This window comes from Sminthopsis crassicaudata, chromosome 2, assembly GCF_048593235.1.
Source record: "Sminthopsis crassicaudata isolate SCR6 chromosome 2, ASM4859323v1, whole genome shotgun sequence".
Lineage (NCBI taxonomy): Eukaryota > Metazoa > Chordata > Mammalia > Dasyuromorphia > Dasyuridae > Sminthopsis > Sminthopsis crassicaudata.
Genome location: NC_133618.1, coordinates 327,146,312 through 327,160,430, shown reverse-complemented (window position 1 = coordinate 327,160,430; position 14,119 = coordinate 327,146,312). Strand labels below are relative to the sequence as shown.

General features: G+C 34.1%; 1 protein-coding gene across 3 annotated transcripts in view; it reads right to left on the bottom strand.

Annotated features, from left to right (window-relative positions):
• The window catches only part of PRKCH (protein kinase C eta), a 276,978-nt gene that overhangs the window by 95,980 nt on the left and 166,879 nt on the right, over window positions 1-14,119 (bottom strand). For all 3 annotated transcript variants that reach the window (XM_074290306.1, XM_074290305.1, XM_074290304.1), the window contains exon 9: window positions 13,815-13,988. In XM_074290306.1, the coding sequence (XP_074146407.1) occupies window positions 13,815-13,988 (174 nt within the window). The remainder of the gene's footprint in view (window positions 1-13,814; window positions 13,989-14,119) is intronic.

The following is a 14,119-nucleotide window of genomic DNA, read 5'->3' as shown; positions in this document are numbered from 1 at the left end:
CCCAGTACTCACCCTATCTCACCTCACTGGAGCTTTTGTCACTTTTTTTTTTTTTTTACACTGTTCATTCTAGGATATTCCCTACTTCCTTCATTTTCACAATATTGTTCTCTTCCTGGTTCTGCTCTTTTCACTATCATCAAGTATCTCCTGACCCCTTTGCATGGCACAACTCAATGGGTTCTACACCAACCAAACGGGCCGATTAACTAGTCACAGAACCTGGCATTATCTCCATAGCGAGAATTCATTTCTTCCTCTCCTCTCTGTCTCTTAAAATTCTTAGTTTTGATTTGAAGCTTAGATTAGGAGCCAATTCCTGAAAAAGATTTTCCTGATTTCCATCCCTCACCAGTTAGTTTTCTCTTATTCTTTCTCTCTTTTTCTCTCCTGTCTTCTTTTTTCTTTCTTTCCTTCCTTCTTTGCTTCCTTCCTTCATTTTCTTCCTCCTTATTTTTTCTAGTTTGTCTTTCTGTTCCCCCCCCACCTCTTTGCTTCACCCTTCTCCACCATGGCTCTTTATTCATAAAAACTCAGGTAAAAGCTTATAGTACTAACTGCTCTATCTAACAGGAGAAGGTGATAAATTCCCACAGGGTTAAAAGCTAATTTAAAATTGCTTTTGAATGCCTGAAGCCTTCTGTATATGTGCTTTGTACATAGTAGGTACTTACTAAATGTAGTTGAGTATATATGCATGCATTCCCTTCCAGTTCTAATAATCAGAATATAGGATAATGAAAATTTTATAAGTAAGAAAATATAAATTTAAGTCAATACTTTCAATTTCTTCCCCCATTTTTTTTTAACTGGAAATGTCAAGAATGGAAAGCAGGTGAATTCTTGAGCAAACAAATGATAAAGTTTACTTTAAAAAGATATAAAATTGGAAAGCTTTTATGCAAACAAAATTAGCTCAGTATAAGGAAGGAAGCAGTTGATTATCAAAATATCTTTGAATCAAATATCTCTGAAAAGGGTTTGATATCTAACATATTAAGAAAATTTATGAATACATAACAAAAATTCTCTACTCGATAAGTTGTTAAATTATATGAACAAAGAATTTTTAACACAAGAAAAAAAACCTAAGAACTATGTAAAATCGATTACTAATAATAAAAGAAATGCAAATCAAAACAACTCGAGGTTTCATTTTCCATTCAATCAATGTAAAGATAGCTAAATATATTTAATGTTTTGGCCAACCATGAGACATTTTTAAAATTAATACAAAAAAGGATAAAGAACAGAATTTAGGAGACATAGACAAGGAAGGTAGTTTTATCACTACCATGGTAAACATGTAAGAACTGAATGAAAGAAGTTTAAGGTATCATATGTAATCATTTTTTTAAAATGAAGGTGCTACATTAAAAATAAAATGATCAACGTTGGAGGAATTACACAAAAACAGACACATTAATGTATCAGTGCTGATTTGAAAATTGATCTTACCATTCTGGACAGTCATTTGGAATCATGAGAATAAGGTGACTAAAATGTCTATTCAGAGATCCCATTGCCAAGAATATGTTGCCAGACATTAAAGATAAAAAGTTATAACAAAACATTTGTAGCAGCAAAGAAGTGGATATAAAGCCAACGCCCATCAATTGAAGGTTGGCTCAACAAGCTGTGGTGCACGAACTTAATAGAATGTTTTTGTTCTGTAAAAAAACAATGAGTATGAGAATATAGAGGAGCATGAGGAGATTCATGAACTGATTCCAAGAGAAGCTGAGTCAAAGGAACAAAATACATACTGCAGCAATATGAGGGAAAATAACAACTGAACACAGAATGTGAAATCATCATAGTTGACCCCAAAAAATTCCTATGTAAAGGTACTTCTTTCCCTTCTTTAAAGAGAGTTAAGGGATTAGGTACATAGGCTACACAGCTACTGCTGAACTTGTCTCCTTCATTATAATAAAGATAACCTTGGGGAGAAGCAAAGGAAAATATTAGAAAATGTAAGTAAAGTAAAAGTAAGACCATTAGCACTTTAAAGCAATCAAAATGATAATTAAATTGAAAAAATAAAATCAAGAATAGCCAAAATGACTAACTTGAATTTTAGTTCACTAATTTTTCATCCATGTTCTACAGTAACATTCCATAATGAAAGGGCTAAAATCCAAGCAACTGCAGAAAGGAAATGCAATGGTACCAAATTAATTCACAAAGTAATGAACCTTGAAAATTCTGTTATCACTTAGAGTAAAGAGAACGGAGTAAACAATTAACCCAAATCATTCCACTGAAGAGCAACAAAATTGAGAATAAAGTTACCCAGTTAGGCTATTAGAAATCCTGGCTTATATTTCCTTTTTTTTTTTTTATCACTTATACAAAGGAAGAAAAAAAATAAGGGAAAGAAAAACTGTTCCTTTTTATACTTCAAATTAATTACTTCAGAAAATTTCTAAGCATCAGAAGGGAACATAATGTACATGCTAGTTGTCTACTTTAATCTCACTTAACAGCAAACTGCAACAAATGAATTGTAAACAAATTCATCAAACTGAGGGTAATCACTGCTAAGAAAATGGAAGAAACCCAAATGTTAAATAGATTGAAAGGGGCTTCTCCAGATAAAATTTTGAGGTCCATTAAAATAATACATTACATTTTTGTTCTTGATTTTTTTGAATTCTTGGATTACAGATCAGCAACATGAATTAACATATATAATTCTGTCCTTCACTAATCATGTTAGCTTAGCACAGAGTATTTCAAGATCCCAGAATAGACTACATTTGAGACCTTGACAAATTTTATTCTTAGAAGTTTATGCTCAGCACCCCTTTCAGAAATTAAGGGAATCTCTGGGGTTTTCCAGTTTCATTCACCACTATCCTCACCTAACCCAGCATCATAGGACTTCTTCCCCAAATGCAGGATACCGCAGCAATTTCAAGCAAGACACAAAGATTTCCTTCCAACAGCCAAGTTTGCTGTTTCCTTCCTAACCCCCAGTCCTGGCAGAAGCTCAATGGTTGGAGTGGCCTTTCTGCTTCTGCCAGATGCTAAGTAATCATGCATGGAAAAGAAAATAACATTGGAGGTGTCAGCTGAAATGCAGTCAGAACTGGATATTACCTTGGGTAAACTCTATTCCTAAAGAAAGAACATGGAGAAACTTAATGTTATTATTTCAAAGCACTTTTACATTTGAAAATCTTAGAATGACTTTTTAGAGATATTCCTCTCAATAACCCTTTGAGAAAAGTGAATATGAAATTTAGCTTCAGTCTACAAATCTGTAAAAAAAAAAAAAAAAAAAAAAAAAAAAAAAAAAGGGAAATGTGTCTTTGCCAAAACTGAGTAAGTTAATGGTAAAGTTAAATTTAAAATGCATAGAGCTGAAACTGATGATTATTCAAAAACCTGCATATCACTTGATACAATTTCTGAAAATACTTTTCAAAGGTTACTTCCATTCTTACATGCCATGAAAAATGACAGTGAAAATGATAATGTTTAACATATATTGGATTGTTTGACATCTAGGGGAGGAGATAAGGAAAGGGGGAGTGAAAATTTGGAACACAAGGTTTTGCAAGGGTCAGTGTTGAAAAAGTGTCCATGCATATGTTTTGGAAATTAAAGAAAAAAAAAGAATGATGGAGAAAAATGAAATATATCAATTCAACAAATTCCAAAGATATAAATGACTCAAAAATCTTAAAATAATTTATATAATTTTATCCTAATTTCTCCTATCATCTATGCAAATGTAAATTAAATACAAATAAATATAAATTGCTAGTATTTATATTGGCCCTACTATGTACCAGGTATTGTACCAAGTGCTTTATAAATACTATATCATTTGGTGCTGACAACAGCTCCTAGAGATAGGTGCTACTATTATCCAAATTTTACAACTGAGGAAACTGAGGCAAAGATAAAGTGACATGCTCAATTACATGACTGATAAGTGTCTGAAAGCTAGTTCTGAATTCAAGTCTTTCTGACTCTAGGCCAAATGATTTATCCATTGAATATTAGAATTATAAATATTTTTACAATTTTATTTTGAAATAAAAATTTTTATCCTACTAGTATATGGAAATGCATTATCCACTGATGCAGTTTGGACCAAACAATCAAAACACTGGCTATACAAAAATTAAAAAGTAACATAGTTTCTGTTCTCTAAAAGCTTCTGTTCTATCTTATTGTGCCTTGGGATTCCTTCCCTGCTCCGAATTCCAAATCATTTCCATCTTACCTTTATTTAATCCTAGCTAACCTTTATTATCTACTTTCTTAATATCTTAGCTCCCAGGAAAGATGGAAAAGTATCACTGCCAAGGTCCAATACAAATACTATGTGTAGTCTAAGCTGGCTCTTTCCCACAGCTCAGCAAGTCTTTTTTCAACTCTTAGGAGCCCTTTTTAACATTCTGTAGTTGAGAGGTTCACAACTTTTCCTTTCTCCTTAAACCTTTATCTCTCTTGTTTGGAGGTAAACTCCTTCAATTACCTCTCATGGTGCCTCAAAACAGCTCACTATCTTTAAAGCTACTCCTTCCTTCTTATCTCAGAAGAGGCAGCCAACCCCTCCAACCTGTCTCCTTTGAGGTCTCCCTCCCTCCAGCAACTTCCAACCTCTCCCTTTCTACTCTCACTCTTTTTTCCCCCTTCTATGTAATGCCTTGCACATAATACAGACACATAAATGATAGCAAACACTGTACAAAGATGGTAGTTGAAATAAATTATGGACAAATTCAGTATCTCCTTGCCAAATAACAAACAACAACAAACAAACAAACCAAAAATCCCCCATGTTTTCCTTAACCACCTTCTAGTCTTTTGATTTCTGTGGGACATGTCCTTGACCTTTGTGCCTCTCATACTATACCACTTCCAACTGTTTATTGTTTAGTTTCTTTTCAGTTGTGTATGAATCTTTGTGACCCCATTTTGAGGTTTTCTAGGCAAAGATACCGAAGTAGTAATTCATTTTACAGATAAGGAAACTGAGGCAAACAATGCTAAGTGATTTTTCCAGACTAGCTTTGTTTATGGCCAAATTGAAACTCAGGAAGATTAGTCTTTCTGACTCTTTCTCAGCATTATATCCACCTAACTGTCCTTATTTACAGCTAGTCTTTCTTTTTTTCCATTGTCCCGTTAAAGTGATATTTCCCCAAAGTTCTGTCATCAACTTTCTTCTTTTCTCTTTTCTGCTGGTTGTTCATCTAGATTAGCACTCTCCCCACCATCCCACCTCCATCTTAGGTAACATTTAAAGTTCATCCAAGTGCTAAAAGTGCTGAGTCCAAAGGAGGTGATCACTTCTGGGTGGTGATGGGCAGCACCTGAGAAGGCTTCAAAAAGGAGGGAGCATTGAAACTGGGGCTTAAAAAACAGGAGGAAGCTTTCAATTGGTAGAGAGATTCAAATAGATTGGGATGTGGTAGGAAAAGGGATAGTAAATAGCACATAAAAAATGACAACACAAGCAGGAAAGTAGAGGAACTCTTTGGGAAATGGTGGATAATTCCAGTGTCTAGAGCTTAAGGCACATGGTAGAAAATAATGTGGAATAAATCTGGAAAGGTAAGTTGGAATCAGAATGTAAGACACCTAAAATGCCAGGTGAATGAGTCTGTGATATATATCATAGATAATGGGAATCTACTGAAAGTTATTGGGCAGGGAAATGATATAATTGGAATGGTACATTGGGAAGACTAAGCAAAGTGGAAGCAGTAAAACAGAATGAAGTGGGGGTAAACCAGAGATTGTAAAACTAATTAGGATGCTACTCATATGGCCTAGGTAAAAGGCCTGAACTAGGGCAGTTAGGTGGCTTAGTAAGTAGAGTCCAAAAGTTTGATCAAGAAGACTCATCTTCCTAAGTTAAAATCTGGCCTCAGAAACTTACTAGCTGTGTGACTATGAACAAGTCGCTTAGCCCTGTTTGCCTCAATTTCTCATTTGTAAAATGAACTGGAGAAGGAAATAGCAAATCCCTCTAGAATCTTTGTAAAGAAAACCCCCCAAAAGAAGTCAAGAATAAGACATAAGAATAAGTAACTGAACCAAATGAATAACAACAGGGTGATGGCAAAGTGAATGTAAAAGAGAAGCAAGGTGCAAGAAGTATTTTAAAGATATAACTGATTAGATAACTCAGGAAAGGAAGAAGTCAAAGATAATTATAAAATATTAATCTAGGGTGACAGAGATTAGTGTCATCATTAACAGAAATAATGAGGTCAGGAGGAAAGGCAGCATTTGGGGAAAAACTGAGTTTTAAACATATTAAGTCTGAGGAGTTGGCAGGACATCTGGAAACCAGCTGGAAATTAATTTATGGAATTCAGTAAAGAAATAGGGAACAGAGACTGACATAAATACCAACTACATAGAGATGATTGACAAAGGTATTACTGACTTCAGGTCCTATATTGTATCTATTATATCACCTAGCTGCCTCTATGGGAAAATCTGCACAATGACTATAGCCAAGTCACCTAATTTCTGTTTTCCTCAGTTTCCTCAGTTACCTCCTATGTGTCAGGTACTGTGCAACAAGGACTTTACAAATATTATTTCATTTTTTCCTTCCAACAAGGCAAATAAGTAAGTGTTTACAGTTGAGGAAACTGAGAAAGACAAAAATTAGGTGCCTGAGATTGGATATGAACTCAGGTGGCCCTGTATTGTATCCATTATATCACCTAGCTGCCTTTATGGGAAAAACTGAACAATGCCTTCTACTTAGTAGGACCTTAAAATGTTAAATTCAAAGGAGAGGGAAGGACTCCAGCCTGTTTATATCCTATGTGATATAATAAGAACTGAAAAACAGTATAGACAAATGATGTATTTGTATTCACTTCATGAATAGGAGGTGTTTTTTCATAGCATACAATAAGTACAATGTAAGCATTCTGAAATCCATCTCATCTGGGTAAAATGACACTGTTGAGGTTCTGAGGTGGTGTCAGACTATACCTCTAAAGTACAATGGGGCTTTGTTTGAGAATATCTGAGAAGGCAGTTTATTGCTGAAAGGGATGAGCCTCTGCCAACAACTCAAGTTTTGCTTTTTTGGCAAGGACTCATGCAAACTGCACTGGGACAAAGGAGATAAATGAATAGTAGCTGAGATTTGCAAATTCCACTGACCTGGACAAAGCCTGATGTAGTAATTGGGACCTTTTCCTGAAAGGAACTGATAGCCAGTGGGTCAAGGACATTAGTAGGGAGTAAGAACACTGGGGTTTTGTCACTTTTAAGGGAGAAACCGCACTTCCGGTGGCACAGATAAAATGTGGGCAGGGCTCTAGCCAGACTTTCCACAAAGAAACAGATTTAAAATTAAGTATTAAGAAAATATTATGAATTACATCAATTCATTTCATTAAAGAGGTGGTTCAAACCACTGATACTTGCCAGTAAAGTATGGTTTTGAAGCTCATAATAAAAGCAGGCTCTGTGGTACCCAGCACAAATGTTGTCTTATATTCACTGCTCTACATTCCCCTTCTGTCAGCTATTCAAAAACATTTCCTAACTGAATGAAATGATTTAGTTTGTGTTCGGTGGCCCACCTGACTAGTATTTGCTCTTCCTTTCTCCTACCTCTAAAGCTTCTTTCTCCCTTTTTCAAACAACCTTTTGGTAAGATAATATTAATCTGACACTATGATAAATGAAGAATATCTTGAGATCAGTCTTTTTGGCCACATTTGTGACAATAAGACCTATATTATAAAACTTTCTCCAATTTCTTCTGCTGGAAATTTTCCCTCTTGACTTCTCTAATACCAAAATATTATAAACAATATTTCTTTTTTTTCTTTTTTTTTTTTTTTTACATCTTAGGTTGTGAAAGAAAACAAAAAATCCCAATATATCAAAGATTTTTTTTTTAAGTATTATTTGATCTGCATTCCAACTCCATTAGTTTTTTTCTCTAGAGGTGGACAGGATTTTTTGTCAGAATTGCTTTGGGTCATTATATTACTCATAATAGCTAATCATTCACAGTTGAGCATTATTATTGCTGTTACTTTGTATAATGATCTGGTTCTGCTCACTTTACTTTGCATCAATTCAAATAAAATCTTTCCAGAGTTTTTTAAGCTATCATGCTCATCATCATTTCTTATAGTACAAAAATATTCCATCATAATCATATACCACAATTTGTTCAGTTCACAATTCCCTAATTGATGGACAATCCTTTAGTGTCCAACTTTTTTTTTTTTTGGTGAGGCAATTGGGGTCAAGTGACTTGCCGAGGGTCACATAGCTAGGTAGTATTTAATGTCCAATTCTTAAGCAACCCATCCAAACTCTTGCATTCTGAGAAATTTTTGTCTATAAATTTCATGGTAGGTCTCTCAATCTCCTTGGGATCCTTCTTCTGTTTTCTAATTTTTCTTGGATATCTATATCACATACAGATGATTCATTTCCTATTTTTCAATTTCATTAAACGACCACTCTAATTTCTTTTTAGTCACATAGCTGATGATATACTGCATGCCATTTTTTATACCAAGTCAATTTTGATCATCTAGATTCAAAAGCTAGAACTTTTTACTCTCTCATACTCTCTCTCCTCTTTCATATACAACGAAGTACAAAAGTCTGCCAACTCTATCTCCACAAAATCCCTTTTTATCCATCCTTTGCTCTCCATTCACACTACTACCACCCTAATTCCAACATTAATCTTCCTCTGCCAGATTATTGCAGTAGTCCAGATGTCTCTCTGAATTCAGCCTCTTCCTCCATTTCACCTTCCACAGAGCTGCTGAACTGATATTTCTGAAATCAGAGAACTAACCCTAGCACTCTCCTCCCTTCAGTGGCTTCCTATTGCCATTAGAAGAAAATCTAAACCTTACTGGCATTTGAAGTCCTTCATATTCTAGCTCCTTTTGGGCTTATTGTACATTACTCCGTAGCATATTCTTCCTATTACAATCATACTTACCTACTTGCTGTTCCTAGTACTCTAAGAAATGATGAATATGATTAAAAAGGGAAGCATGGTTAGAATTATGTAAACTGATAAAGTGAAGTCAGCAGAATCAGGGGAAAATGTGTACAATGACAAAAATAATATAAAAAGAAAAAACAACAAGGATAGTTTAAAAAGGAATGTTATAAAATGTATATAACTGTTTTTCTCTAAAGGAGAAAGGTAAGAAAGACTCACTGAAAGATCAGAGGGAAAAGATAGATTTGGAAATGAAGATGATATAAAAATATATGGTAATAAAAATGCTGATTGAATTGAATGATTAATAGTCTGCAACTTATTCCCAACTACACATCTCTTTATTATCTTTTGGGATCATTTAAACTGTACTCAAGTTCTTATAGAATCACACACTCTTTCTCATATCAGGATAAAAAAAATGCTGTATTTACCCTGTGACCCTTACTTATTAATATGGAACTCCTTATTTTAAGGAGTAAAATAAAAATGGCTCTGCTTCTTTAATATAATGAAATTCCATTCCGTAGATAGGAGAGGACTCCTCACTCTACTTAAAACTATTTTTGTCCTGTGACTTACAGTCTGTCTACACTTTCTTGTTCTCACATTCCACTGTCCCTCTAATGTACTGTAGAAGGCAGGATGATTTGCTTTCATGAATTCTACATACATTCAAAACTAATGTTTCTTCTCCCAATTTTGTGCTTTTGCACAGTCTGTTCCTATGACTGTAATGAGTGCCCTCTGATAAATCTCCCTCCCCAGTGCCTTACCTAGTATTCAGCATATAAAAGATATTTACTAATTGCTTTTCTTCTCCTCCCAGATTGATACTTTTGGCTTGGTAAACTAGGCCATCTTCTGTCTTAATTCTTTAATTATGAAATGGGCATTGCTTCAGACAAAGTAAGACCTGGCAAAGACCTTAATTTTAAAAGGCCAAGGTCATTTATTGCATCTCAGGCCTTTGACAGTTGTCTGGCTCTTGTCTTGCCGCTCTGGAGGAGAGAATGAAGCTAATGCCTTTATGCAGTTCTGTCTCACTTAAACCCAATTTCACTCACAAGTCAAAATATCATCTTCGTGATGTCATTGATCCTCTTCAAGAATGAAGGATGATCAATAACAAGAATGCTATCTTCACACATGCATCTTAGAAACTATAGCTTCTTTCAAGGCTCAAAATTTAAATAGTCTTAGGAAAGAAAATAAAGATAAAAAGGGCATTGACTTTTTTTACTGGTACCTATTGAAGGTAAGGTATTGCAAAGATAAAAGTTGGTTTGTAAAGTATACAACTAAGAAGGCAGTGTTTGATAATGGAATTTAGATTTCTGGATCCTGGTATGAAATATTTGAAGTAAATTCCTGGCAAGAAGAATTTAAATGGCTACTAAGAATAACAGCAATTTAATCAAAAGGTTAACTAAAAAGGATGGATGAAGAAGAAAACTGCCAATATTTCTCCAAGTTAGATATCATACGAAATACCTACAATAAAGGAAGAAAAACAGCATTTGGTACAAGCAATTTATTATAATATCAAGAGCACAGACTCTGAACTCATGCAATATACATTCAAATTCTACCTCCAATGATCACTATCTTTGGCACTTTGAGGAAATGACTTTATGTATGTGGACATCAATTTCCTCATCTATAAAATGAGAATTTATACTAGAGAGCCCTAGGTAGGTTCCTTTCAACTATAAGTTTATGATTTTATTATCCTAGGAAAAGTTCATAGGAAACAAAAGTACAAGAAAGAAGTTTCTGGTAAAATCCAAGACCTCAAATGTCCATATACCTGGAATGGATAACTTATCAGTATCTAAAGAGATCTGGAAAGGTTAGCATTGGGTTAAATATCAGAAAATGAATATCAATATGTACAAATTCAATTGCAGGACTTTGGAAACAAGGCATAAATTACCACAAAAATTTGAACTGTGATATATACATGTGGGTAGAGAAAAAGGAAAGACAAAAAAAGTTTTATTTTAATTCTAATAAATGTGAATGTAAAAAAAACACTTTTTAATTTAGAGGCATCTGTTGCTATTAATTATCATTTCTTTCTTTTTAAAACCAAAACCATTTCAATTCATCTCATAAGTAGAAATTTTTTGTTGTTGTTCAGCTGTGTTCAACTCTCTGTGACCCCATTCGGGATATTCTTGGCAGAGATATTGGAGGAGTATGCCATTTTCTTCTTCAGCTCATTTTACAGATGAGGAAACAGATAAATAGGGTTAAGTGACTTGCCCAGTCATACAGCTAGTAGATGTCTCAGGGCAGATTTGAACTCAGAAAAAAAGAGGAAGAGGAATCTTCCTGACTCCAAGCCTGACAGTGGTTCCACTGCTGACCTAGCTGCACAACTGATTCTTCTTTTAGCTAGAAACACAATGTCTCTGTGGTCTTGAAGGAAGTTTTCTGCTTCACTACTTCACTAGTCATATTCACTAACAATTAAAATTACTTCGTGGCAATGACTGCCATCTAGTGGGCTAGTCTGAAATAACTACTAGGAAAAGTGCAGCAATTTAACTAAAGCAATTTTAACTCTGAAGACAGCATCTACCATTCAGATAATTTCACAAATGCATATATTCTAATACATTTTGATAATCTGAAATGCTTCCTAAAGACCTGCTAAATACAGCTCTGAATGTTTCCCAAGAGTTAATTCCTTCCTAACATCCCCCTACTTTACTGTAGTGTCATCTGAAGTTACTGCTGAATACTGAATACTGCTTCTTAAAGCAGTATTTTTATACAAGTATATGGTAAGAAATTAAAAATATCTAAGTGGTAAAAACAGATTTCATTTCTATATATCTTTATTGTTTACTACTTAGATATTTTATCAAGACATAGAGATGATGCTTGGTCTACCAAGCTGGAAAAGCTTCAAGCAATTTTGAATCCCTGAATCATACCTGGAATCAATTTTTTATAAACAAAACAAATTAGTTTCATCAGTTAGAGGAACACCAACCAAAGAAATATTTCTTATCTAAGTTTAAATTTTGCCAGCTGAGTAAAAGCTATTTAAGTTGCTAGAGTTAGGAAACGTGGGTTAAATTTCCTGCTTTCTATTGGCTAACTATGTGACATTTTAAGCACTGGACATTTTATGTCTTCATAAATAAATAAAGTCAGTTTACTTATTGTTAATATGAGGACAATAATTTGTAATTAGCCTACAAGGCTATAGTTTCCTCATTTGTAAAATGGGATAATGGGGATATCTACTTCCCAGAGTAGCTGTAAAGATAAAATGAGATGGTATTTGTAAATATTAAACTGTTATAGAAATGCTACCATTTTCAGTCATTATTGTTGAGAGAAACCACTTTGTAAACCTTACATGCTATGAAATAATAATAGCTGAAATTTTACAATATGTAAAGATGCACAAAGTGCTTTATACACATTTTATAATCTGATCCTGACAACCATCTTGTAAATCATGGACAATAGGCAGAGGTACACTGGAAAATGTTTCCCTAAAAATGTTTGAAGAACATTTTAAATTTCACTGGCATTACTTTTTTTTTTTTAAGTCTACTAAATCATCAAAACAATAAATCAAGCCCTGATTCATAGCATTTGCCAATGTGAACCTCTCATACTGAAAATATAATAATAGGTTCTCCAAAGTCAGCTTCAGTTGGCTTAGCATATTCCTGATTATAGGTCTTATTATCCCTATTTTGGAAGAATCTGAGGATTCATATATTAAGAAAGTTGTTCCTTGTTCAAATAGCCAGAATTAAGTCTAGGATTTTCTTAACTCCCAACACCAACATTTCCTCTAATACACCACAAGGTATTGATAAGCAATAAAGAGCTATAGAAATGAAATCTGTTGTTACCACTTAGATATTTTATCAGAACATAGAGATGATTGGTTCTACCAAGCTGGAAAAGCTTCAAGTAAAATTGAATCCCTGAATAATATCTGGAATCAACACCACATCCCATGGCTCCTTTGAACAAGTTCGGACTAGAAGAGTCTCTCTCCAGAAGGATTCAAGGTCAATGGCTTCCAACTCATTGGTCACAGTGTTATAAGAGTGTTATCTGATTAAATGACTCAGAATAATAAGCAAACATATCTTAAACAGACAGATATGTCTTCAGTAGAATGTAATTTCCCTAAGAGCAGGAACTATATCACTACAATTTCCTTTAAAAGGACTACTGTATTTATAGTAGTATTTTGTCATATTTTTTCTTAACAGACATTAGTTATTATTAATTTACAACTAATGCACAACTAATAGTACAAATAATTAGTAACGTACAACTAATCATATAGGACACTTGAATTTTAAGTTAAAAAATGTTTCACCCACTAGAAAAGTTTTGGGAAATATGGCTCTGTATCAGATTTTATATACTGGGAATATTTTGGTTACTGGATTGATATTCTTGACTGACCCAGAACCAGACAGAGAACTGGAAACAGTGGTCAGCAAAACTCACAAGAACTACTATTCTCTGACATGCATTTTGATTTTAAACTTTTGCATAATCATTAAATCCATTATAAGAAAGTTTGGAAATTGTCTCTAACTCATCCACCAGTAAATTTGCATTTGTAATTAGATAGAAAATATCTCCTACCCAATGTCATAGAGCAGGCAGGAATAGTTCTGCTAGTTAATACTTAGTCCCAAACTTATTATTATGTTGTTGTGATCCAGTTTTCAAGAAAAAGTTGGATTAAAGAATATGGTCCTTTATAATTTCTATGCCCAATTATAGTCAACTTACAGAATAAAAGTCTGTTAACATAATCTGAATATGAAATCATACTTACAGGAGTCTGAAAGCAGCAGAATAACTGGGTAAGGAAAGGGTGATTTCGAGCCAGGGCCAGGATCCTTTTCTCGGTCATTGTGCACTCTACATCATCATCCTGGAGGATCACATCCTTCTTCAACACTTTCACAGCATAGAGGTTGCCAGTCTCTTTTATTCTGGCAAGCATTACCTACACAAACCGAAATCAAGAATGTCAGGTAACACTCATTGTGGGTATAACTGGGGGAAAAAAAGGAGGCATGATGCTAGATTTTGACATGGATTTGGGTATAAATCCCAGTTCTGTCTCTTATTACCTAT